At 41.6% G+C, this 26815-nt stretch overlaps 1 protein-coding gene across 17 annotated transcripts in view; it reads right to left on the bottom strand.

Annotated features, from left to right (window-relative positions):
* The window catches only part of AOPEP (aminopeptidase O (putative)), a 372968-nt gene that overhangs the window by 115047 nt on the left and 231106 nt on the right, over positions 1–26815 (bottom strand). For 16 of the 17 annotated variants that reach the window (XR_012332455.1, XR_012332454.1, XR_012332452.1 and 13 more), the window contains 4 exons: positions 22606–22708; positions 21846–21953; positions 11833–11876; positions 4506–4566 (listed from right to left, as the gene is read on the bottom strand). Coding sequence is in view for 12 of the 17 variants with exons in the window: in XM_033857859.2 (XP_033713750.1) it covers positions 4506–4566; positions 11833–11876; positions 21846–21953; positions 22606–22708 (316 nt within the window). In the remaining 5 variants the exon portion in view is untranslated. Of the gene's footprint in view, positions 1–4505; positions 4567–11832; positions 11877–21845; positions 21954–22605; positions 22709–25357; positions 25696–26815 lie in introns of those variants that run through there. The other variant, XM_073805983.1, reaches the window with a different exon arrangement.

Genomic DNA, 26815 nt, shown 5'->3' on the forward strand with positions numbered 1-26815 from the left:
GTGAGGTTCACCGGCGTTATTGTGTTACTTGTTGGCACCTTGGGAAATGGGTCACTTGGGAGTTGACATTAAGAACTGAAGAGAGGCTGGTAATTCGTTCATACCCTTATGAACGCCTGCTGTGAAAGCAGCGTCCGACCCCTCACCCGTGCATTATGATCACCCATGCCATCAGAGCAGATTGAAGGGCGCCTACGGATTGGCCAGCTCCATCTTTATCCATACATGTGACCAAAATACAGATGATTTCAATGATATCTATTCGGTGAGGGATTTTAAGGCATTATGCACTCAGATTTTAACTCAACTAATAGCTTCAGAGCATCACTATTCAATACGAATATATGCAAGCCACATTTGTCATTTAAAATGTTCTAATTGCCACATATAAAATGTAAGCTGTAAGAGCTAAAATTCATTTTAATAATATATTTTCTTGGGTATGTATACATTGGGTTATAATGTATCCGAAGTATAATCATTTCAACATGTAGCCAATATTTTAAAAACTTTAATGATATATTTTACCTTCGCTTTTTTGTATAAGTCGTCTAAATCTGATGTGTTTTCATAGTCTGTCTCAATTGGATGCTAAATTTGATTCAGAAATGCTTGGTCTGAATTTAGATTTCATAGAATTGACAGTTGAAAAAGTGGATTCATTCACACACCCATGTTGTTCCAAACCATGACAGTATTATTAGATTTTCAATTTAAATTTAGATTATATTAAAATTAAACTTCAGCTCATAACTATTTGGAGACTGATAATTATGATTGGGCATATGCCTAGCAGTGGTGGAAAATAAAGTTTAAAAAGGTAGCTTGGGGCAGTTCTGCTGACAGCCTCAAACAGCAAGCCAAAGAGATTGTTCTAAATGGGGAAAAAGTTTCTGGTGAGGAGGGATGTAAGCTGTGTTTGGGGGAAGATTCACTTAGCATTGATGTAGATGATGGATGGAAAGGGTGACAGCTTGGTGGCTAAAAGAGCAACTAGCTACTGCGCAAGTCCAAGCAAAATATAATGAAAAAGTGGGGGAGGTGCTAGGAAAGGAAAGAAAATTATAAATTTACATAAGGATATCAGGTAATGTGGGCAGGAAATCAAAGAAAGGGAGGAGTCAGAGAGTTCTGTAACAACTAAAATAAAGAAGTAAAGAGGAAGGGCTGGAGGGAGAAAAGTTATTTCTAACGTATTTGCATAGAAATGTTTAAAAAAAAGATTGGAATATATGTACATATGGGCCGGTGGTGGGAGGAGATCTTTGGGCAAACATGAAAAGAAATAAAAATCTATTTATAGAACTGTCGAATTAGCAGAATGGGCAACTTTCTTAGAAATAACGTATACTATTCCAACAGTCGGGAGGGTCTGAGTAAATTAAATTATGGTACCACTTATTAGAAAGCTATGCAGCTGTTAAAAATCATTGCTCTTGAATTATATCAAGGGATATGGGAAATTGCTTAAGATATATTTTTAAATGAAAACCTTAAGTTTGGATGATAAGATTCCATTTTTTTTTTAAAGGATATACATTTACATAGTGTATAGCACAGAAAATGTGTGGAAGGACACATACCAGACGTAGATTATCTCTGCAGAGTAAGACTGAAAGGGGCAAGAGCTTTTATGTTTTATACTTCGGTAGTGCTTGAACTTGCTACAGAGAACATATCATTTTTATTTTTGAAAAGGGAGACCGGTAAAATGACTGAAAGGATTTCTATCAAAAAATTATCTCTGGGTCATTTTAATTTTCTTATTACAAACTTTTTATATTTCAATATGTAATACTTCTATAGTCAGAAAAAAGTCATAAAAGAAATAATCTATAATTCCAACGACACAATCAACTTTAAGTCTGTTTGCAAAGTCAAAGTTTATAGAGTTGGGTGTTTCTTTAAAGAGGTTTGGATCCAATTTCTTTTACTTCTTTGGGGCTCATGCTTACTTTTATAGCTGCTGAAGCTATTTCCACATTAAAAAAAAATGATTTCCATTCATGTGGGCAGAAAGGAAAATGGAGGCCAACCCCAAGGCAAGCCTTCCTGAGAGAAGACAAAAAGCCTCTGTAACCTGTAGAATGAAAACTTCACCAGTAGAACGTGACTCTTTTGTCGTGAATGACTTCAATTGCTGGTGAACAGAAATTTTCAATGAGAACAAAGAGCATCAGAACGATTTCAGTGCTCTGGTTGTCATTCCAGGCCAAACACACCAGTAACTTTATATTATAATGATGGGGACAAAGAACAAGGTGTTCCATTCACCGTGAGGCTCCTGCAACAAGAGGGCGCAGAGTCTTTCACTGAAGTGGAAACGAGAAGGAACTCTCAAGGAAAGCGAAAAGGGCTGCGAGCAGGTAAATCACCATCAACTGCATAAATAATGGCAGAAAATGGGTGAAGAGATGAAAAGATGCCGTCTGATCATTCACCAATGGAGAGATGTGCACTAAATCAGGGTCTTTTCTGTCTGACGCTGTTGTTTTTACCGAACAGTTAAGCACCCAAGGAAATACCAGTTGGGTCTTAAATACAATTTATAGCCGGGTTGGCCTCATTGCACCTGGCTGTGTTTTGACAGCAGGTTTCGTCAGTTTATAGCGGAGATGCTTGTCTATGCTATAAGCTGTCACTAATGCAACTAGACCTTTGGAAAAAACGTACCGCTCAGAGGCAAATCTCTCCCTTCCACGCACCCCTCCCCCTTTTAATGAAAAGCAAAAGCCTCCTGCTGGTGGCAAAGCCTCTTCTTCTTCAGGGGAAATTAGAGCCTCCTGGGAGCAAGCGGGTCAGCCCCAGTGCTGCAGCCCGAGTGGGGTGCGCCTGCTTCTGGGCACTCGATTAAGGACTCTTTCTTTTCTCTTCCCTCGGGGCTAACTGTTGAACACAGTGGCCTTGTTGTTCTGGGCCAGGAAATGTGGGATTCTGCTCTTTGAGCTCCCAACTCTTCCCAGCTTCCAGGCCCTGCTAAGAATGTCTGGAAGCCTTGCAACAGCCTGGCCTAGGAACACAAGGCAGACGGCTTCGCGGGATACCCAGCCCTCACCTCAGCCCCGTCGGAGACAAGAAGAGCAAGGCTTGGCTATTTAGGTTCAGACAAACCTTAACTTTGTTTCCCGGGAGTTTTGTACTCAGCTAGTGGCCTGGTTTGGAAGCCACTGACGTAGAAATCACAGGAGCTCATTATAATATACACGAGTTGAAAGCACTGCCTCCCAGGACCAGGTGCTGCCTTATTCCACCCATTTTGTTTTGCGTGTTTATTCTTCTTCACTGCCAGAAGGACTGGGCCAAAACACAAACAAGTTTTAACAGGTGACATGCATTCCCGAACCGAAGGCAATGCGTCCTTTTTAGGAATGAGCTCATGGTGGCTGGTGGCCGACATTTCCCCCCGTGTGGTAGGACAGGACAAAGATGTGAGTAGAGGGATGAAAAGGTAATGGAGAACAGCCCCTTCTGTTCCTTAATTTCATGGTTCACAGACCTTCATTGACATTCAGACACTCCCAAGGGGAAGCTCATATAACCGGTCATGAAACCAGAAACGAACAGGCTAACAGCGCTGCTTGCCTGGGCCCGGGGCAGAGTTTCTCACCACCTTGGGGGTCCACTCCCAGACGCTAGGGCCCACTATGATGGGTCTGCAGCTGCTCCGGGGGCCAGCCCAGGCTGGGAGAGTTGCAGGCCTACAGGGTCCTTTGACCAGCCGCATCCAGGACGCCACCCTCGGACTTCTCAGGGCCCAGGCTCCAGCTAGGGTCGGCCCTCGGGGCTGCCCTTCAGGCTCCGCGAAGCACAAGACCCGGGGAGCGCGGAAGGGAGAGAAGGCTCCAGGCCGGGTGATCCCCTCGCAGCGAGGGAGGCCTGGGAACCGTCTCTCCCTCAGAGTTGCCCATGGGCTGAAAGGGAGGGAGAGAAGGAAAGCTGAAGGAGGGATGGGTCCCGGTCCCTAAGGCAGAGAAATGAATCTAAACTGCTCCCTCAGATGAGAAGAGCAGCCGGAGGTAGAGATGCACAGCCAGGGGAGGAAGTCGAGGGCAGCCGCACAGGGGTGACGACGGAGAAACTACGGGTACGCCCGGTCCGAGGGACGCGGCAGGCAAGCAAGCTCACGCGTGTGTGGCTGCATCCAAATGGCAGAGCTCGAGGCCCGATGGCAGCGTTGACCTGCTGCCGGGTGACGCCGCCCAAAGTGTACGCCACGCTTTGCAAGACCTCATTTAACACTCAGTTCAGGGTCAACCAGAACGTCCACCTACAGCACCACGCTCACTAGAGGCAGAGGCCTGAGGCACACATCACCGTGCAGGCCTAAGCGGGTGGGAGACCATCATTTTCCTGACTCAGGGATATTCCAACTCAGCAAGAGGATTACTTTTGTAAGTATATACAGATAAATCACTGTCATGATGGATACACCAAATATGAAAAGCAAAGTACACAAGCCTTACTGTCCTCCACAGACTCTCGGGAAGCAGTTATCTTAAGCACACCTGTGGTATTCCGGAACTCTCCAGCCAGTCTTGGAAGATGTTTTCAACAGACAACTCAAGCCTTTAAAAATAAAACAACAACAACAAAAAGTAAAGGACTGAAAAAGTTACAGAGCACTCATTACACAGAATGGTTCTAACTGTTCGGGCACATCACCGCATCAATCTTCCAGAGAAATCGGGAGAAAGCGCAATGCTGTCGCAGGTTAAAGTGAGGAGGGGGACCCGGTCACGTTCAGTACAGCTCCTCTCCAGTCAAAGAGAGTGCACACAATGAAATCTAAGAATCAAAGGCACACCACAATAGGTGCTTTTAATGTCTTGAGAGGAACTTCGTGGTTGGGAGTGCCATTCAAGGAGGATAGGGCATGTTCATGGGACACAGCAGGCGTGACTGCTTCCTGGAAAGAGGTGGAGTAAAGTGAAATCTGAACACTATAGCACTTAGCACACCAAAATGAAATTCCAACTTTATGGTGACCATGGGCTACAGCAAGCAAAAATGATACAAATCATTACTGGAGCCCTGAGAGGCTCACAGCCATGGAGCACACATGGCTTCTGCTGCTTGTTTTCAAGCAGACCTTCGTTCTGCTTTATCTGAAATATTATGATTGCTTGTTACGTCTGATCCAAAGGAAGTTGAAATCTTTTGGTTTCATGCCCTGCTGATTTAAATACTCCTTAAATGTACTAAGTGTCCAATATTTTTAGGCTCAGCAGACTGTCTTCCTGAAGTTTAAGCCATTCCTCCCTGGCTTCTAGATAATTCTTGCTCATGCCTAGTCTCTCTAACCACAGAGGCCTTCCTGGAGCCTCTCCCAGGCTGTGTGTGTCATACCCACCATGCTTCCTGTCTTCTGTGGCACAGCGTCCGTCAACAGTTTGTGACTGCAATTGATTTGGTTACTTGACTTTTAACTCTCTCCTCACTGGCTCAAAGCTCTCTGAGACCAGGGTCCAAGTCTGTTTTACTCACTTCCCTAAACCCAGCACTTAAAACAGTTCTTGGCATAAGAGAGGATCCCCATAGATACTTTTTATTTGCATGAATGAAAACACATTTCATTGTTGACTCAATAAAGATTATTCCTTTTTAAGTTACTAATCACCTTTCCCAGTAGGATATTCCCAAGTTGTTACGCTCTGTATTTTTTTTTAATTTTATATACTATATTACATATATGTAATATTCCCTCCTCCCTCCCTTTGGAATTGTAAAGAAGTTGTGCAAAGATACAATGCTCTCTGCATTAGTTAAGGTGCTGAAGGCCAAGTACTCCCCTCACACCTGTGCTGGTTGGGCTTTGGGCTGGACCACAGTGAGAAGGGAGGGAGGGAAGGAGGGGGGTGGGCTTGGGGAATACGGGGCTGACTGATACTGTCCCTTCCTTTGCTTCTCCACTGAGAAGCAAGTCACCTGTGTGCCTCTGTCTTCCCTGCCCAGGGCAAAAGCAAAGATTGCCGAAGGAGGCAACTGTTGCTATTTCAAAACAGAGAAAATACGAAGAGGGAAAGAAACCGGTTTGGATTCATTTTCAAGATGATGCCCACCTGTGGGACGACCAGGCAGGGAAGAGGCCAGAAGTGAATAAGGGGAAGGTGACCACCTCCCTAGGCTGTCTGCCCAGTTCCCAGGTCAGCGGAATTACTGGCTGTGCCTCTATGAAAGGCCAGGTACCACCATCCCTGGGCTTTTCCCCACTATTTCTTGTCATCTAACATCACCACCCTCAGTGCAGATGGCCAAGTCCCCTCTGTAGGCTGTGAGAGTGTGGAAGTGTGTGAGTGTGCTCACGTGCGTGCATGCGTGTGTGCCCTCAGGTGTCTGTGTGTGAGTGTGTGTGCACATGCACGTGGGCCGGGGATGGGGGCGACGAGAAGAGAGGAGGCATCTCTCAGAGCACCTTAAATCAAGATCATGATTCTTTCTTGGTTTCTTGGGCTTGATTTATTTGCTTGGCCATGGAAAGAGGCACTGGAAATGCCCTCAACTGGCATGACTGACCTGCTAGGAGGAGGAAAGTGGGGCAGAAGGGCCACTTAGAGAAGTGTCCAAGGAGACCTGAGGTTGTTTTATTTTCTAGTGACATTGGTGAGGCTGGAAGGTAAGACAAATCTTGTAATTTCCACTGAAGACTATGCTCAGTGGAAGGCCTGTTCTTGTTTGGAACGAATGCAAACCTTCTGCACCTTTGCCTGGCACCCGGGTGGGAAGGGTTGCTGCCCCGGGGTTTGAGCGGCTGTGCAGGCCCTGCTGGCAGTCTAAGTTGTTTGCCCTGATTCAGAAGCAAGGGTCCATTTTCTTCCCTGTCCTTCCTTCACTGGTGCTTCTGTCTAAGCAGCTCATTCATCTACTTCCTTTCCAGCCAAAGAGAGACACTCCTGTGTCCAGGGCCCTGGGGCCAAAAGCTCCCGTCACCCATCCTTCAGGTGATACCCAAGAAGGCAGCAGCAAGTGTCCGACTCGGAACTGAGCTTCATTGTGCCGCGGATTCTAGGAAAACGGGCATTCTTAAACCTGCCACAACTTAAGACAGAGAATTTAGAAAGGATTTAGAAAAAAGCAGTAGTGATGATCAAAGGGCTAAGCACATTGGACCCACAGGGGAGGTCAAGGGAACTGGGATTAAATATCCTGAAGAAGAGAAGTCTGGGGAGTGACTTCAGAGCCATTTTCAAGCGATTTTTACAAAAGATGGTGAACAGCTGTTGTGCATGTCCACGGAGGAGTGAGTAAGAGGACAGGGACATAAATTTCCTTCAGGGAATTTTAGCTTAAAGACACTTCTTTAGCGGTGGCATGGCGGGGGGATGGCATGGAGGAGGGCGGGGGCTGGGGAGTTGAGTCCCGGCATGTTACTAACTGAGGTTCAAGTCTTCACCGGAGAAGACTGAGAACAGGCAAAAGCTTCTCTCTGCGGCAAACATTCGGTGGATGTCTATCAGGCGTGAGGTTCTGTACAAGACCAATATTATTATCCCCATCTTAGAGTTGAGCAAATAAAGGTCCAAGAGACTGAGGGCCTTATGCAGGGCCTCCTAGATGGTGCTTGAAGAGCTGGGATTCAAACTTGTGTTGCCTGGCTGCAAAGCCCTCGCTTTTCTTTCTGCGTTTAATTCAGGAAATTAATCCACAATACATTGGTTCACGATTTATCATGCAGACAAGCCTGCAGGAGGAGAAGGCCTGCGCTGGCTCTCACCAACGCTGACTTCTTGTTCACATCTCTCCTGCTGAAGGTAACCTGGCCGCTGCTGCGGTTGCCCTGCGTGTCCATCCCTCAATTACAGTTCCAAAGAGATAGGGAGACTCTTGGGAGGGGCAGAAGCATGAGGACAGGAGAGCTCATTGTTTAGCTGCATCCAGGAGCAAAAGACACTCTCCTGTGAATGAAGAGAACCTGTGTTTCCAGATCGCTTTCCCCTGGAAAGGTTCAATACATCTTATAACCATTATCACTTCATTCCTCATAATATCCTCGTGAAGTGGGTGTCAATGGTTGTGCGGCTTTTTAGCAGATGGAGAAACTGCAGTATAAGAAGACCAGTCAAAGTCAGCCCAGGCTAAAGAAAGGATCTCAGTTTCTAGACTCCCAGTATCAGCACAGACATCAAACTGCACTGATGCCTGTTTACAGATTCCTAACGTGGAATGAGATGTTAAACTATGAGAGGAAGATCAAAGCACTAACTCCATCTGCCAGAAACAATTTTTTAAGGTAGTATAAGTAGCCTTACCTCCCAAGGAAATTATGGGAGACTGTTTGAAAATGCTGAACTTTCAGGAAAGAAATGGGCTGTATGTTTTATGAAAAAATATGTACAGAATTTTGGCTGTTTTGATCATAATTACTGAGATGACAGTACAGGTGAATTTTTAGGTCTGAGCTTGGATATATAGCAGTGGTAAAGCTGAAAGCTGACTTTTTCAAATCAAGACACTCAGAGTCAGAGCCAAGGGTGAATTTTTCCCCTCTGAGATCATGTGGCTTAAATAATCACAACAGACAAGCAGAAGCATTTCCACTTCGCTGGGATCCAGAACTTACAGGAAATTACTCTTCTGCATGTCTGATCACTATGGAAATTGATTTTATACAGATAGCTAAAAGTACACAGACCCACGACTGCACGCCCTCCATCTCTGTACTAGTGAGCGGTACTTCTGCCTCATTACTGAGACCTCCTGGGTATCTGGAACAGCAAGTTGTTTTACCCTCTGGCAGGAGAGTTCCCTTGCTGTACGCCTACGTCCTGAAAGGCAACTCTGAGTTTTAGGAGTGGGGTCTCCGGACCCTGTGAGCTCTAAATGTGGTCACGTGTAGTTAATGCTGCAAGGGAGAGAATATGCTGGCCACCCTGCACGACGCTGGCTAGAGAAATAATCTGTGTTTAAGGCTGCGAAAGTGACCAGTTGCTCCTCTCTTCGTAATATTACAGTACATAGAAACAGACCCGGGCGTGCGAGAAAGCAGTATTGCCTGTGGTGTATTGCTTCTTTGGTTGATCTCTGGGGTGGAGTGGCAAGGATGGGGAACTGACTATTAACCAGATCTGCTGCTTGTGCCTATCAACTTGTTGCTGATCAGGAGAAAGGTCTTTATCACTCTTGGCTCTGTCTTCGGCCTCTTGAGATTCTAAAGATCACATTCTATCTGCGCCTCTGAAGGAAAGCGCAAGGCCCGATAATGTTCCCAGGAACTGAGAGAAGATGGAAAGAATTGGGGAAGTACAGTTCTAGATGGATGAAGGCTTTAGGAGCTTCCATGCTCAGGGTCTGAGACAGAAAATGCTCTTGTTCTGGAATGCAACTTACGTTCTGTATGGGTTTTTAAATTTTAGTAATTTACGTTTATAAGTTCCCTCCCTATGTGGCGGGATGCAAATAGTGTATGCCTCAAAGCTTTACACGTGGTTACTTCTTTTCTTGATCAGAGCAAGTCATTTGTACTTGGGTAGATAATGAAAATTGCTGAGGTAACAGTTACAAACGAGTGCTCCCTAGCTTCGTGGGGGAGGAAAAGTACTGAATTAAAACAAACACGTGAATGCACACACACAAACAACAATAGCTGATGAGCAAAGAGAGAACCCGCAGCTGTTGGTACCGCTGGAATATCAGATGGGCAAGGCATGTTGGATATGGTGCTGTTCTACCAGGGCAGACAGGCACCCAGGATTTGTTTGAATCTCCTTCTAAGCACTTCTAGCTTTTTCTTTCCTTGGTCTCATCAGCATTTAAACTGAAACCTCACACTGAAGATGTCTAAAACATGACTTCTCATCTCCGCTCTTCCACTGCAAATACCCTCCCTTCCTTCCCTCTGCCCCATACTGACTCCTGAGACCAAACAACTACCAGCTGGATTTCCAGGGCTTCTACACTCAGCATGTAACTAAGTGGCCAAGAGAGAAAGGTCAGGTCACGCTGGACTCCTCTCTTCAGCTTTCACAACCAATCAACCAAGTCTTAACTGTGGCACCTCCGGAATATTCCTGAGACCTGTTCATACTCTCAAAGCCCACTGCCACCATCCCACCCACGGCTCCAGCTCTGGATCTCTTGAGTGAACTACTGTACCGGTCTCTAATTGGTCTCCTGACGTCTAGTTCTCCCCACCCCCATCTATCTTCCCTGCTGCCTCCCCCGAGTATCTTTCCAACCTGCTGACGGCACTTCCCTACCTAAAACCTTCAGTAGTACCTCTGGCCTGAAGGCTCGAGGCTAGGACTGCTGAACTGTATCTCCATGCACCCAGGACTCTGAAGCTCACCAGAGAACCTCCTACCCTGAGTCATGCCCTGTGTCACGTACATCTTCGTCTTCAGAAGTTGACCAGGAGCTCTCTGAGAGCTAGGCATAGAATTGATTCCTTTCTGTTACCTAGTGTCCAGCCTAAAGTCTGGTAAGGGAGGTGCTCAGTAGAGAATGCTAAAATTCATCAAAGCAAGAGAACAATGGAAACGCAGTATGACACAGACGTGCCAGCCCCAGGACCCTAACTGGCTGGTCTAAAGTGAAAGACTGTCCTGTTCGGAACAGCTCACGTGCTTAACAGATGTGCCTGAGGATCGGTTTGCAATGGAGCCAAAGGTTGGAAGCTCCAGGGGTAGGTGTGGGGCCTTTGGAGACCTGGATGAAATTGGTACAACATGCCGCACAGGCAAAAGGGTGAACAGTCTGCTTTAATAGCTGGATTCGATTCTGAGATTAGTTGGCAGGAAAGAAGATGTTTCAGTTTCAAAATATACTCTAGTATACTTGCTGAACTACATTCATTGTAGCAATGAAATCGCCTAACGCTTCAGGAGAATTTTAAAAAGAAGCTTAAGCCTGCTAGCTAAAAAGTGATCCTAACTGGGCGAGGCGTCCTCTCAGGGGTGAAGGTTGGTGGTTGTGGCCACCATTCAATGGAGATGCTGCTCTTAACTTCCACAATCACAACAAACGTCTCTTTGTGGGTCCACAAAAAATATTCGCAATGATAAAATCCAGGTCCCCCAGAGCCAGAGGGCTTGGGGCCATCCAAATGAACTCCATAACCTTATTAGGAAGAGGATGAAAAGAAAGAAGACCTCCAAAACTAAAAATGCACTTTGTGGCTTCCACGAAAATTGCTGTATTTGTGTCCTGAGAAGTTCTTCTTAAAGAATGCATAGTCGTCATTCAGAAACAGACTTTCGTAACAGCCTAAGGAGGCAATATACAATTTCTATTCATTTTCTCTTTCCTTTTTCTCTATTAGTTCCTAAGGAAACTGCTCCATTCTATTAGATGACCTGAAAAGTTATTTCAGGGCAAGTACAAAAGAAAAGAAAAATTCTCACAGGTAAACTGTTGTTCTTGACCTTAGGAATAATGGCTACATCTGATGTGATTTTTTACATGAAGAAAACCCATGTGTTTACTTAAAAAAAAGAAGGATGGTAAATCTGAAACATTTCAGACATTTCAAAACAAGCCACCCTAACTGTTAGAACTTTTCTGCCCTCCATTCTTTTCCACAGCAGCTGAGGCCACAGAGTGTCCTTGGCTTGCCTCCTCTACCACTTTCAGGACTCCTGACTCTGGGGCTCCCCTGCTGCGTGTGCTGGCTCCCAGAATCCACACTCCCAATATTTCTAGACCTAGTTGATCATCCCAGGACTCCTGCTGTCTGCGGAGGTCCCTCCTCTATTGAGAGAGGAAGATTCAACTTTCTAGGTTGCAACTTGCCAAACAATGGCAGAGTCATTTTTAACATTAAAAATAAAACTGGGCTCCAATAAAGATGTTAAAATAAATAAATAAAACTGGGCCCTTAAATCCTAAATCGGTCCTCACCTTCTTTCTTCTGGGATGCTCTCCAACAGCATTTGAAGGAAATCCTGGAATAAGAAAAAGACAAATCATTAAAGATGCCATCAGTAAATAACCCTGCCCAGAGTCACGCCAGGGACTGAGCGTTCCCAGCTGCTGACAGCTCACCTGCTAGGGAAGGTAGGCCGATACTGAATTATTAGGCTATATACTCAATTTATTAATTTACCAGGGCTTCAATCCAATCAGTTACAACCACAAACAAATTGAAAAAGGTAACGTTTGTTATTTTGACCTAACCCAACAGTTTATTTCATTTCATGTTTCACTATTTTCAAAAGGCTGGCCAGAGCATAAAGCCCTATCCCTCTCTACTTAACCATGCTCTACTCTCTGTGAGCTCTCCCTGGATATCCTATTACACACTGAATAATCTCAACTCTGGGAGGCTAGTAACCAACAGCTTTTTTGCATTGCTCTATAGACAATAAAGACGAAAATCAAGGCAATTAATATCCCAGCGGAGGAACAAAGATGTCACAATTCCAGAAATCGTTCACGGGCCCTTGCCTCCATCTGCAGCCTCTTCTGGTGCCACTGTGCAAGTCCTCAATTGTTTGACATTTAAGATGTTTCAAGAATAGATTTTTTTTTTAAATCTAAAGGCATGACTTACACACAAACCTATTTTATCCTTTATTATGGAAAATTTCAAACACATTCAAAAGTAGTAAAAAAGCATAATTACCTTCACGTACCCATTATCCCACAGCCAATCTGCCCCATCCACTTACCTACCTCCTGTATTATTTAGAAGTTAATCGCAAACATTACATAATTTCACCAGTCAATGTTTCAGTAAATATCTCTAAAAGATAAGGCATCTTTTAAAACATAACCACAATACCAGAAGACCTAAAAACTATTCACACACGAATGTTCAAAATCACATTTATATTTAATTTGCAACTTGTGTGTTGTGACCAATCTTTTTACCCCATCTAACTCTGGAATCTTGATTTGGTCTCAACTAGGTTTGTCAGATAAAATATAGGATGCTCAGCTAAATTGGGGGCATATTTACACTAAAAAGTTATTTGTTCTTTATCTGTTATGGGGGTTGTACATTTTTATTTGCTAAATGGGTAAGTCTAGTGTCAACCCTCCCTCATCTGAAGGTTTGATAAGATACATTTTGGATAAATACAGAACACGAAACAAACAAGAACAATGTTTAACTTTCTAGAGGCTTGATATTGAGCAATAAATAAGACCTATACATGAAGGTTTTCTTTCAATAAATTGAAAATAACCCTTCAAACTGGTCCTTTAAAGAGGGCACATGTGTAAGCCCAGATGACCAAATATGACACTGCTGAATGAGCATCCCTCCAGACTGAAACGCCCACCCCAATCAAGTCTGCAGATCCAGGGTCAGCACAGGGCTCTGATGAGATCCATTTAACTCAGAGCGTGAGGTGCCAGCAGCAGTGCAGACCGTCGTATTACAAACAGATGGAATTACACAGGAATAGAAATCTGCAAACAATTTGTATGACAAGGGTGTTCTTTTACTATCATGGCGTTAAGCACAGCCGTCACTACATTGGTGAAGCCAGCCATCACTTCCTATGTGTTTATGGGTGGCTAGGTCCATCTCTTCCAGAGGCAAAAATCTTTCTATTAAGAGCAGTAGTGAAAGATTTATTTCTTGCAACTTCTGTTCTTCTAAGACTCTACTTGCCTATTGCTGCTTCACCCAAAATAGACAATACAAATACAACAAAACTAATATTAAAAACATGTAACAGTCCATGCACCCCAATGTTCATAGCAGCACTATTTACAATAGCCAAGATATGGAAGCGACCTAAGTGACCACCAACAGATGGATAAAGTATTACTCAGCCATAAAAAAGAATAAAATAATGCCATTTGCAGCAACATGGATGGACCTAGAGATTATCATACTAAGTGAAGTAAGTCATACAGAGACAAATACCATATGATATCACTTACATGTGGAATCTAAAAAAATAATACAAATGAAATTATTTACAAAACAGAAACAGACACAGAAAACAAACTTATGGTTACCAAAGGGGACGTGGGGGAGGGATAAATTAGGAGTGGGATTATCAGATACATACTACTACGTTACACACTACTATATATAAAATAGATAAACAACAAGGCTCTACTATATGGCACAGGGAACTATATTCAATATCTTGTAGTAATTTTTGATGTTAAAGAATCTGAAAAAGAATATCTGAATCACTTTGCAGTACACACCAGAAACTAATACAACATTGTAAACAAACCATAGTTCAATTAAAAAACAAAACAAAACATGTATCAGTCAAAATGGAAGGGGACAACCCCAAATAGAATAATGCACCTGCAGTGGGTATATTGGGAAAAATAGCAAGGGAAACAAAAGCAATATTTAGAATGCAAAAAAGTATTTTTGACTGAGGTTCTTAGAGTCATTATTTTTATTATTTTAATAATTATTTTGTAAATAAAAGTTGAATTAGAAATTAATTTTTCATAATCTATTATTAGATTACTTTGCAGATATTTCATTGGCTTAATGACAGAATTCTTGCTTCTTAAAAATCCAAGTACTGTATTTATAATTTCTTATAATTTTACTTCATTATCTTCTTATAGTCCATATCAACTTATCCCACATTTGTCCAGTAATTTATGCCCAATTATGTGGGGGGAAAATTACATTAACTCAATGGCAAGGGGGAGAATTTAATTGCATGAGAAGCAGGAAATCCAGAGTTAACCTTAATTCTGCCCTTTTGCATTTTCCAATTACAATTGGATCTTTCTTTACAAAACTGCAGGGCGCAATGTTTCAGATTTTGTGTGAATACAAGAAAATTGCAGGAAGTCCCCAAGAAACCCTGCTTCATTTTTTAAGAAAGATAACTGTCCCACTTCTTAGCAGGTGGCCATCTGCCTCTTCCTGTCTCAGAGCTGAGACCTGCAGGACACACAGCAGCTAGCTGAAGGCTGCCAACCAATGCTGAGGATGATGGGTCTAAGGGATCACCCTAGGTCACAAAAAACCAATACCTCAAGCATCTCTAAGACACGATGCCTGTATTTCCACAGGCTATGGGAATGTTTGTCTACAGTGCTAGACATTCTCTGTCCTATGCTCCATCCAATGCAAGAAGACACTTGGTCTCATCCAGGCGGTCTTTGTATCATCAGTGGAATCAACTCAACTGGCCCTTTGTATTCCTTTCATAGACATAATCTTAACCACAAAACGCTAGTTCTCCTGGTTCTAGTCATAAATTGGCATATACTCCTGGAGTGGATTCATCATAGAAGCCTTTCCCCATTCTCCACAACAGAATGTTATAAAAAGAAAGATGTCTCTTATGATTATTCCTTCCCTTACCACCTCTTTTCAATTTTCATCTGTCTTCACTCTTCCCTTCAGCATGTTGGCACTTTTATAAAAACAACTTACAAATATCAATTGGACAAGGAGGGTTTTCTTTCAAGGCTGATTCTAGGATCACTGACAGGATCTAAGACACTGACTTGATTTAGGATCAGACAAAACCAACAACAACAACAATCCTGCCGTTTTGACAGTGGGTCGGGGTGAAATTTTATCTGGATCCCTGACAATTATTACAAGCCCACACTCTGGTCGAAAAACACATTCCTTGGGAATTTTTTTTTTCATTTTTTATTCTCCTAATAATCTATATACTAATCAGGTCAGTCCCAGACAGCTTATTTTGATTATCACCTAACAACACTGAATAAAGCATTACAATTAAAAAAAAACGACACCGATTTCGGCACATGACGAATTTGGTAATTATTTTTTAGTCCTGGTGAAAGTATTCAACAAAAAGCAGGCGCATGTGGAGTCTACTGGATAAACTGACACTGGCTTGATAATTACCCAGGATTAGGGATTTCTGTCAGACGTTTTATGAGTAATTACTATGGTCATAGGGAAGGGGGAGGTAGGAGAGGCAAAACAAACAATCAAAATGTTGAAATAAGGACAGTGTTGGCAGCATAAGAACTGAAAAGGAACGAAATGGTCAGGAATAAGTTATTGTTAAACTCAAGAGAGCAATTTTAGTTGGGAGGTAGAAAGATGATAATTCTGAAATACTGGGCAGATGGGGTATTCGGAAAGAAAAGGATTCAAAAGTAAATTGGAAAAAGAAGAAACTGAGGAACTTCTGAGTAAAGAAACTGAATCATGGTCTTCCTCATCAATAACTAACTAGCAATATAAACAAAAACACAATCCATTAAAAAAAGTTAGCAAAAACTTCACCAGCAGCGTCCAAACACAGAGAGAATACAGCTTGTGGCATAAACTTCAAAGAGACAACTAAAGAAGAAACATAAGATTCCAACACAGCCTCCAACCTTCCCTCTGTACCACCCCCTCCCTCAAGCTTAGCAGGAGTGGTACTGGTGAATTGCCCAAACCCCACAAATTCTCACAAATACCCACACATTTGGAAAGAAACAGGAATATCTTTATTTTTCCTCTCTTTTTGACTGTGAAGGGACTGAAAAATGTTTGCTCAAGTGAGATGAGCAAAACCTGGGAAATAAACAACCGAGGATGACACTCTCATGAACTGTATAGGTTCTAGGGCTCCGAGCTGAATTGGAAGAACAATATTAATTGAGAGAGTACCTGCAATGGAAAAAAGTGGCACCCAAATTAGGTGAAGAGAATCTTGGCTGGGGACCTTTAACAAAATTTCAAGAGTTAGTGGAGCCAAATTCTTACAACAAAGGCTGTATACAGCTCCAGAGGAGCTCTTCCCCTCCACCCTCTCCATGCATAATATCCAAACTTCAAACCGTAGCTCAGAGGGGAAGAAAAACACTCCTAAGAGAAGTTGCAAAAGAAATCAAGGATAACGTTCCAATACATATGAGAATAAACAGAAGGTCAGGACAGTGCAACTCATGCTGAGAATGAGCCAGAAAAAAAGTATGGCAACTATGCAAACTAATACAACAAAAACCCACCAAAAGAGAGAGACAGAAACAAGAAGCATAGCATAAAAGACAAAGAATCCAGTCTTGAAGAAAACATAATCCACGGCACAGAAGAAAATTCTCCACGAATGCTTTACACTAAAATATAAATTAAAAGAAAATAATAGGAACATAAATTCAGTAAAATGAAAGCTCAGACAAGATGACAAAACAACTAAATGAGAGGAAGAGATTTCAAAGCAAAGGGAATAAATTAGGAACCAAAATAATACCACTATACAAGCATTAATAAAACAGAAACATCAAGAAAAAGAACAGCTATTAAAGAAAAAAATTAATAATTTTATAATAATAACATTAATAAAAAATAATATTGCTTGAGATAGACATATACTATAAAGACAAAAGCGACTAGAAAATAACAAGTACGGAGGACAAAGATGACATAACATACAGATAACCAGTAACCTTGAAATTCAGAATCCCGCAAGGGAAAAAAAAAAATGAATGTGTTCAAACATACAATTAAGACAATTTTACTGAAAGAAGGAAGAATAGATTCTGAGTCTAAAAATGCACAGTGTTTTCCAGGAAAAAAAACTGATGCAGACTCACGGACACCAAGCCACTCTTGATTAAATTACTAAACATCAATGGTAAAGAATTCTTCTGTCATCTGAGTGGTAGAAAGAGAAAAAAATAGACTGACTTCGAAAGTTTCAACAGCAGTATTTAATGCCAGAAGGCAGCTGAGCAATAGCCACAAAGTTCCGAGGAAGTGAAAGCATGACCCAAGAATATTATACCCAGACAGTTTGTAATTCAAATATAAAGGCAACAGGCAAACATTCTCAAGCAACTTGAACATCAATTTGCCAACTAAATTTAGCCAAAGAAGAGTTGAACCAAAATAAAGCATTCATGAATACAGAAGCGTGGTAAAATGACTGTTAGTGAATACCGAAATCCTTTACGTACAGAGCTAGGACTATGCAATGTGAAAACTACATTGTAGTAACAGCACACACCATAAATGATATAAACCTCTTAACTATGTAAAAATATGAATTAAGAACAATCTAGAATTGGGGGAAAAGTAGTTGAAGTACATAACTCCTGGTTTCCTCATCTTATACATAAGAGAAAAAACTGATGCTTTCTAAAAATAAGGTATATATCTAAAGAGAAAAAAAACTAACAATTTCAATCTCTTAAAGATTTTCTGTAATTGAAGAATCTTTTAGGAAGTGATCTCTCTTATATTTATCTGAAGTTCAAGAAAGTCTTTTATATTCATCTTAGTTTCTTTTTCATGTGTTAAATCCAAGTAAAATAAAATTTAAAACATTTCATTAAAAAGCACATATAATATAATCATATTTTTAGAAAATTATTTCTAAATATGTCTTTGTAACTATACATGTGTGTACAATCATACACAAACACACATACATATGTACTATATACCCATATACACATAGATACGTGTATACATATCATACATAATATATAGAAAGAAGAAAGAAACGGAGTGCAATTTCTAGAATGGTGTTCACCTAATATTAATTATAGGTAATTATGGATGGTGAGATTTTGAATGATATTTTATATTCTTCTTTGTACTTTTCTGTACTGCTTATTACATTTTTTTATAATGAGTAGGTGTCAGTCGGAAAAGCAATAATTTCCAAACTTACTATGGGACTGGCAGAAGGACGACTGGATATTCACATGCAAAAGAATGGAGCTGAACCATCTACCTCACACTATATACAAAAATTAACTCAAAATGGGTAAGAGACCTAAATATAAGAGGGAAAATACAAAGTCCTTAGAACAAAACATAGGAGTAACTTTTAATTAGGCAAGAAGATATTTGCAAATCATATATCTGATAAGGGACTTGAATCTAGAATATATAAAGTACTCTTATAACTCAATAAAAGACAACCCAAATAAAAAATCAGCAAAGGATCTCAATAGACGTTTCTTCAAAAAATATATACAAATGTCCAATAAGTCCATGAAAAAATCCTCAGCATAGTTACCAGAAAAATGCAAATTAAAACCACAATGAGGGCTTCCCTGGTGGCGCAGCGGTTGAGAGTCCGCCTGTTGATGCAGGGGACACGGGTTCATGCCCCGGTCCAGAAAGATCCCACATGCTGCGGAGCGGCTGGGCCCGTGAGCCATGGCCGCTGAGCTTGCGCGTCCGGAGCCTGTGCTCCGCAACGGGAGAGGCCACAACAGTGAGAGGCCCGCGTACCGCAAAAAAAAGACAAAAAAAAAAACCCCACAATGAGATACCACTCACACTCACTATGATGGCTATTATCAAAAAAACCAGAAAAAAAAAAAAAAAAACAAACCAAAACAACAAGTGTTGGTGAGGATGTGGAGAAACTGGAACCCTTGTGCATTGCTGGTGAGAATGTAAAATGGTGCAGCCCGTGTGGAAAACAATATGGCAGTTGCTCAAAAAATTGAATACCACATAATCTAGCAATTCCACTTCTAGGTATATATTCAAAAGAATTGAAAGCAGGGACTCAAACAGATGTTTGTACACTAATGTTCACAGCAACATTACTCACAAGGGCCAAGAGGTGTAAATAACCCAAGTGCTCATTAATGGATGAATCGATAAACCAAATGTGGAATACGCATACAAAGAAATATTGATAGGAAGGAAGGAAGGGAATTCCCTGGTGGTCCAGTGGTTAGGACTCTGCACTTTCAGTGCTGAGGGTTCAATCCCTGGTCGGGGAACTAAGATCCCACAAGCTGTGTGGTGCAGCCAAAATAAATAAAAATAAAAAGGAAGGAAATTCTGATACATGCTATAACATGGATGAACCTTGAAGACATTTCGCTAAGTGAAACAAGCCAGATACCAAAGGACAAATATTGTATTGTTCCATTTGCGGGAGGTACCTAGAGTAGTCAAACTCAGAGACAGAAAATAGAATGGTGGTTGCCAGGGGCTGAAGGGAGGAAAGAATGTGGAGTTATTGTTTAATGGATACAAGTTTCATCTGGGGAAGATTGAAATGTTCTGGAGATGCATGGTGGTGACAGTTGCACAACAATGTCAATGTATTGATACTTAAGGCACTAACTATACACTTAAAAATGGTTAAAATGGTCAATTTTCTTATGTGTATCTCATCACAATTTAAAAGGTTAAAAAGTAAAATTAAAAAAGAGAAATGAGGTACTGATACATGCTACAACATGAACCTTGAAGACATTATGCGAAGTGAAAGAAGCCAGTCCCCAAAGGCCGCGTATCATATGACTCCATTTATACGGAATGTCCAGCATAGGCAAATCCATAGAAAGTAGGCTAGTGGTTGCCTACGGCCGGTGGGAGGTGGAAATGGAGCAGTGACTGCTAATGGGTGTGGGGTTTCTTTGGGGGGTGATGAAAATGTTCTGGAATTAGAGAGCAGTCACGGTTGCACAACTTTGTGAATACACTAAAAACCACTGACTTGTACACTTTAAAAGGGTGAAATTTATGGTGTGTGAATTATATGTCAATAAAACTGTTATGAAAAAACAATAAAGCTATAATTCAGAAGAGTTTAACAAAAGTAAAACTGAATGATTTGGTGGAGGGAGCACTGAGTGTTCCATGGGAAGCGGGTATCAGAGCCTCAGAAGTCACAGTAAACCCAACACTCCTTCCGTGCGGCAGTATCTTGGCGAGAAGTGGTTTGGGCTATTCAGTCAACTGATCATATAAGACTCCTGAGCCAGTTTTCAAGCTGCCTTTCCAAATACAGGTTTAGGAATACCGCCCCTCCCCTCAACCAAAGAATAAGAAGAGGGTAGAGACACGGAACGGGTATCTAGTTTTGTCACACTCACGCTATTCCTTGCACATATGTTCAGATTATACACGTACATCCTTTACATCTAACATTGTGCACAGTTTGACTTCAAAACTGTATATGAGCACAACTGTCAAAAATCAGAATTACACATCAGTCCAATCTGCGCTGGGACTGCATCCTTTATTCTCTACCAGCTACGAGCACTGTTTTCAGAGCCTCTCCCTCTTTGTTAACTTTCTTGTTATGTGCAGCTTGGCCTCACGCCCGTATAAACTGACAGAGTCTCTCTCCGACAGTTTTGTGGCCAGACTGTCTGAATATTTCAGTGTATCTTGTCTTTAATCTATTTGTTTATCAAATATATATGGTGTATGTACTGTGTGCGAATCATATACTAAGTACTGGTGAAATAAAGTACTAGTACTTCATACTGGTGTGGCCTTGTTGAGCTTATACACAGAATGGAGGAGAGGGAAAAGAAACAAATGGACCCGTAAAGGAAAATATAATTGTGAAGAACGGTGATGGCAAGGAAGGCAATGAAAAAGGCAAAGGTTAGAGAAGAACTGGGTGAATGTATATCTGCTCAGCTGGAGTGACTCTGAGATTGTGGCACTGACACTGAGACAAAGGACAAGCAGCCAACCTTGGAAAGCTCATTCCAGGTGGAGGGGAGAGCAGGATTGTTTCGTTTTTGTTTTCCAGGTCACTTAAGGTGCAACTACCCACATCACTGTGCACAGGACAGCTTTGGGTTACAGTCTGTCCTAAACTATGGGGAGATCACCCTCCCGGAAACAACACTTCCCTGTGTCCACTTCATTAACTTCCTATCTTTCCTATTGTATTAAAACAGAAATCTTTTCCCTGCTTTTTTTTTTTTTTTTTTTTTTTTTTTTGCGGTGCGCGGGCCTCTCACTGTTGTGGCCTCTCCCGTTGCGGAGCACAGGCTCCGGACGCGCAGGCTCAGCGGCCATGACTCACGGGCCCAGCCGCTCCGCGGCACGTGGGATCTTCCCGGACCGGGGCACGCACCCGTGTCCCCTGCATCGGCAGGCGGACTCTCAACCACTGCGCCATCAGGGAAGCCCTCCCTACTTTTAAACATTCACATCATCTAGTCGCCACAAGCTACACCTCCTCCAATTGTATATCGTGGACTCACAAGGACTTATAAATTACCTGGGAAAGAATCAGCTGCCCATGAAATTTGTGCACAAACTTTCTTAAAAATGAAAAATAGGTGTCATCTCCAAGTCTTCTGGCAAGGAACCGGAGAAGGAAATAGCCCTAAAAGAAAGGAAGAAGAAAAAAAAGATACTTATCATGTGTTCATCAGAAAAATGCTTACAAAGTCAACTCTAATCTACCCACCAGCACCTTATGCTCATCTAGAAAGTTTGGCCTGACCTGTCCCAGGCAGCCCTTTATATTCTTACCAGTAAGGTCGAGTCTGGTACTTAAGGATCAACTACTCTGCTTTCAACTGATCTACTAATGGTATCACCATCTTGTTTATCCTTGGCTTACGTGAAGCCTGGAGGTCCATCATGGACCAAAAGGGAAGAGAGACCCAGCTCCTCTCTCCCTCAGCTATCAGGAAAGGCCTTTACAACTTAGAATACTTTTTAAAATCACTCCTATCTTCTAGGTGGAACCTGACAGCAATTTTAAGAGTCTGCTCTTCAAAGCTGACATGAAGCAGGGAGAAGGGAGGTACAGGGAAGGGAACAGTTCGGCTTCCTTTGATTCGTGCCTCATTATTCGGGTATGAAATGCTTTAACTATTGGACAACCAGAATCTGCTCAGTCAAATGTCATTACAATGTTGATGATTTTTTTTGTTTTGCCCCAACCACGTTACTAACCTTCACTGTTTATATGTAAGATCTAAAAAGTGCTGCAGCATAATAACTGGCTTCTGCCACGCAGATATGCTTACCTTTAAATAATGAACCTGCATGAAGACCTTATCCGGATTGAGCCCGTGTTTGATGACAGAAGATCCTGAGTCACTCACATGGCCAGTTTTCTCTTTATTGGGTCTAAAATGATGCAGTAAAATTTTCTTTAAGTATAGCATATTCTTAACTAATTAGACCATAATATCGCCTTATTTCTTATTTTCAGAGTTGCCCAACAGCGTCTTAATTCTATTCAATAGTACCAGGTATAATTTAAGACGGTTTACGTTATAAATGCATATACTGAACAGGGAGGGATTTATATCTGGGTTGGCAACCTGAGGTTGGCTACTGGCAGTATTCTGCATCATCTTATCCAAGATTAAATCTTGCCAGACCCTCAAGGAATCTCAGCTCCAACATGAATTATTTAAGAAACTATACACTTTTCTTTTGGTGGGAATGTTGGACTGGGAAATGCAATGGAAAATGTAGCTTTACTTGGAAGAGTAAAGAACTTATATCTTTTCCAAAAAATTCTGAAAGCCCCAATGTTATCTACTTCTCTTGATTTGCATTTAGTAATTAAGGATCCTTTAAGAAATATTCATACTCTAAAGCCATTTTAGAGCCACAGAAACAGAACAAGAAAAGTCACAGAGGCCTATGTTTTTAGAACAGGTAGAGACATTAGTAATCACATACTTCAACCTCCTCATTTCACAAATGAGGGAAACAGGCACACAGAAATTAAGTCTGTACCCAAGGTCTCACAGCTTGTTTTGATTCATGGCGACATTAAGGATTGAAACCAATGATGTCTCCTTATTATCTATCAGTGGTTTCCATTATGCTCTATGGTTTTAAATATTTTCAAAAATTCCCTTAATAAAATATAAATGTGCTACAGTGACAATTCAACAACTAACTAAATTCAAAGTAAGTGACAAGGTATTTACAGCTTTTAGCTGTTCGAAAACCAGTCACTTATTGGACAAACATTGAAGAGCATGTGCTGGGGTGAGGGGAAGGACAGGGTTGACAGAAGGGCTGGCACATCAGAAAGGCAAGGGGTTATTTTTATTTATATATATATATATATATATATATATATATATATATATATATACATTTAAAGATTTTTTTGATGTGGACCATCTTTAAAGTCTTTATTGAATTCGTTACAATATTGCTTCTGTTTTATGTTTTGGTTTTTTGGCCGCTTGGCATGTGGGGATCTTAGCTCCCCAACCAGGGATCGAACCCGTACCCGCTACACTGGAAGATGAAGTCTTAACCACTGGACCACCAGGGAAGTCCCCATTTTTATTTATATATTTATTTTTTGTTGCTGCTGTTTTTAAACTTGTTTGAGGTATAGTTGATTTACAATGTTGTGTTAATTTCTGCTGTACAGAAAGTGATTCAGTTATACACATATATACATTCTTTTTCATATTCTTTTCCACTATGGTTTATTACAGTATATTGAATATAGCCCCCAATGCTATACAGTAGGACCTTGTTGTTTATCCATTCTATATATAATAGTTTGCATCTGCTAACCCCAAACTCCCAATCCATTTGTTCCCCACCCCCCTCCCCCTTGGCAACCACAAGTCTGTTCTCTACATCTGTGAGTCTGTTTCTGTTTCGTAGACAAGTTCACTTGTGTCATATTTTAGATTCTGCATATAAGTGATATCATATGGTATTTGTCTTTCTTTCTGACTTACTTCACTTAGTATGGTAATCTCTAGATCCATCCATGCTGCTGGAAATGGCATTATTTCATTCTTTTTTATGGCCGAGTAGTATTTCATTGTATGTATAGCGAGGGGTTATTTTTAAAAGGTAGTTAGTGTTACAAAGTACACAGCATTTGGAATCAGAGAGGCCTAGTGTTGACTCTCAATCCTACTCTTTACTACCTGTTACTTAGTAGCAGTTTACTTAAATTCTCTAATCCTCAATTTACTCACTTGCAAAAATGGGGATAACCTTACCTCTCTCCCCAGGTCACCCGGGGAATAACTGAATTAATATAGGCAAAGCCCTTAGCGAGGGCTGGGGATACAGAAATGACTCAATAAACTTAATAAAATTTTCTAAAGTTAGCAGTAAATATTGCTAAATTCAAGGTTGGTCATCTGATGTTAGAGGCAATAGATTTCAATGGTTCCTCCCCTTAATCCTATATGCCTGCAGACACAAACGTGGAAGGGCGCTGGACCTGAACGGCAGTGCCTGAAGATGACCCAGCTTGCCAAATCAGTCCCTTTGCAGTGTGCTGTAGCTGCCAAGCAAAGAACCCCCGATTAAGTCCCTGCTGAATATTCTAGTACGTTATCTCAGCAGACACAGGCTCAGAACCAGCAGATACCTAAAGGAGAGACGATGACGACCAGCCACTAGAGCTAACTGCATAGTTTGAATTTTTCTAGTTGATCCCTGACTTACAGACGTGACCATACTTGCAGGAATAACTAGTTAGTCCCTTTCATCTTGATTTAAGGCTCCATTGAAAAGCATCAGCTTTAGTCCTGCTCTCAAGTTTGTCCTGGAGTTGAGTGTTTTTATAAAGAAAGCCATGCTGGTTTTGATAGGAAAGCCTGCCAGACACCTTGGGGGGAGGAAGACTTCTCAGTGTCAACCTGAATTCAAACCAGTTTTCCCAGCCCCAAGACAGACAGAGTTGCTGTGAGTTTCTTTTGCCCTTGAGCTCTGAATGGAGACTGTTAGAAGGGGAGGAACACAGAAGACCAACCTAAATCTCTGCTCCAAAGGCTGGCTTCCAGGCTCAAGTTTCAGATGACGACTTCAGTTGGTGCTTTTTTCCTCTGACTAAAAATGTCCTTCCAGAAAGTATCTCTCTCTTACTCTCCTCTTCCACCCTCTCCAAGCGTTCAAGAAAATTCTTTTACGCTGACAGCATCCAAGGCAAATGTACAAGTCCCCAAGAGATTCCTTTTAAAGTAGACATGGTACGGGAGAGGGCAGTGCCCAGGCGAGCTTCGTGAGAAATCGAAGGGGGCGGTTTTTATGAGGAAAAGATACTCCACAAGTGGAAAAAGGGTGGCTTCCATTTCGGTGCTATTCTGGTTCTCGTGATACCACTTACTCCATGTCTGTGCAGGGAGACAAAGCGCAGAGAGAAAGCAGGAAACAAATGAACTACCACTACCTACGATAATAGATGACTCTCACAGGTGAATGAAAGAAGTCACACCCAAAAAGACTACATACAAATGTATGACTCCAGTTAAATGAAGCCAAAGAACACGCAAAACAGATCTAGGAGGATACAGATCAGAATAATGGTTACCTTTGGGAGAGAGTGTTAACAGAGTGGGGAAAAAAGAGGAAAGTTTCTGGGATGGTGGGATTAACTCTATGTTAATCTGAGTGGTGCTTTCGTGAGGATAAATAGTAGAAATCTACTGAGCCATCTAGAAATATCTGTGCACTATAGTGTATATATGTTTCCATTAAAAAGTTAAGAAAAAATAGATGCACATGAAACAGTACACATTTTGTGAGAATAAAATGGAATCAGCCTAGAAAAGGGGCTTTGCTGTTCATGTGCCATGAACACATGACTAGGGTTAACTAAGCTCTCTACACCTGAGGACCAATGAAATAAAAAACTTTTTAAGGACACTGTAAGAGGCAGGTAGAACTGTGGCAAATACAATTGGCTCAGTCTACTCCCATTCTCATCCACCTTCTTTCTTGCCACTTGTACAATTAAGTCTAAAAAGGTAAACACTCACTTTCCAGGTGTCCTTGAAGCTACAGAGAGTCAGAAGACATAGTCCAGGCCGATGAGACAAAAACAGATGTCTGCTGTAGTTGGGAGTGGGGTTCTGGGAAAGCTTTTGCTTTCTTTACAAAAGGGGAAATATGACTAGTACTATTCCTCTTTCCCCCAAACATGGTGGATGGAGCTGCAGCAGCCACTTTGCAATCATGAGGCAGCAAATCAACATGCTATGGAGACCCGGATGGAATGAAAGAAGGTAAACAGTCTTTGATAGTCTTTGATTCAGTCTTTGATTCAGCTGCTGGCCAGCCCAAGACTGCCTGCCTTCACACTCACTGTATGAGAAAAGTAACCCCTATTTGTTTAAGTCAACGTTGCTTTACTATTCTATTAGTTGAAGCCAGATTCATTCCTAATGGATGGAGAATTGAACCAATACTAATAGCTACCATTCCTGTTATCTCCCTGTGCCAGGTACTCTGCCA

The sequence above is a fragment of the Tursiops truncatus genome, chromosome 6 (assembly GCF_011762595.2).
Source record: "Tursiops truncatus isolate mTurTru1 chromosome 6, mTurTru1.mat.Y, whole genome shotgun sequence".
Lineage (NCBI taxonomy): Eukaryota > Metazoa > Chordata > Mammalia > Artiodactyla > Delphinidae > Tursiops > Tursiops truncatus.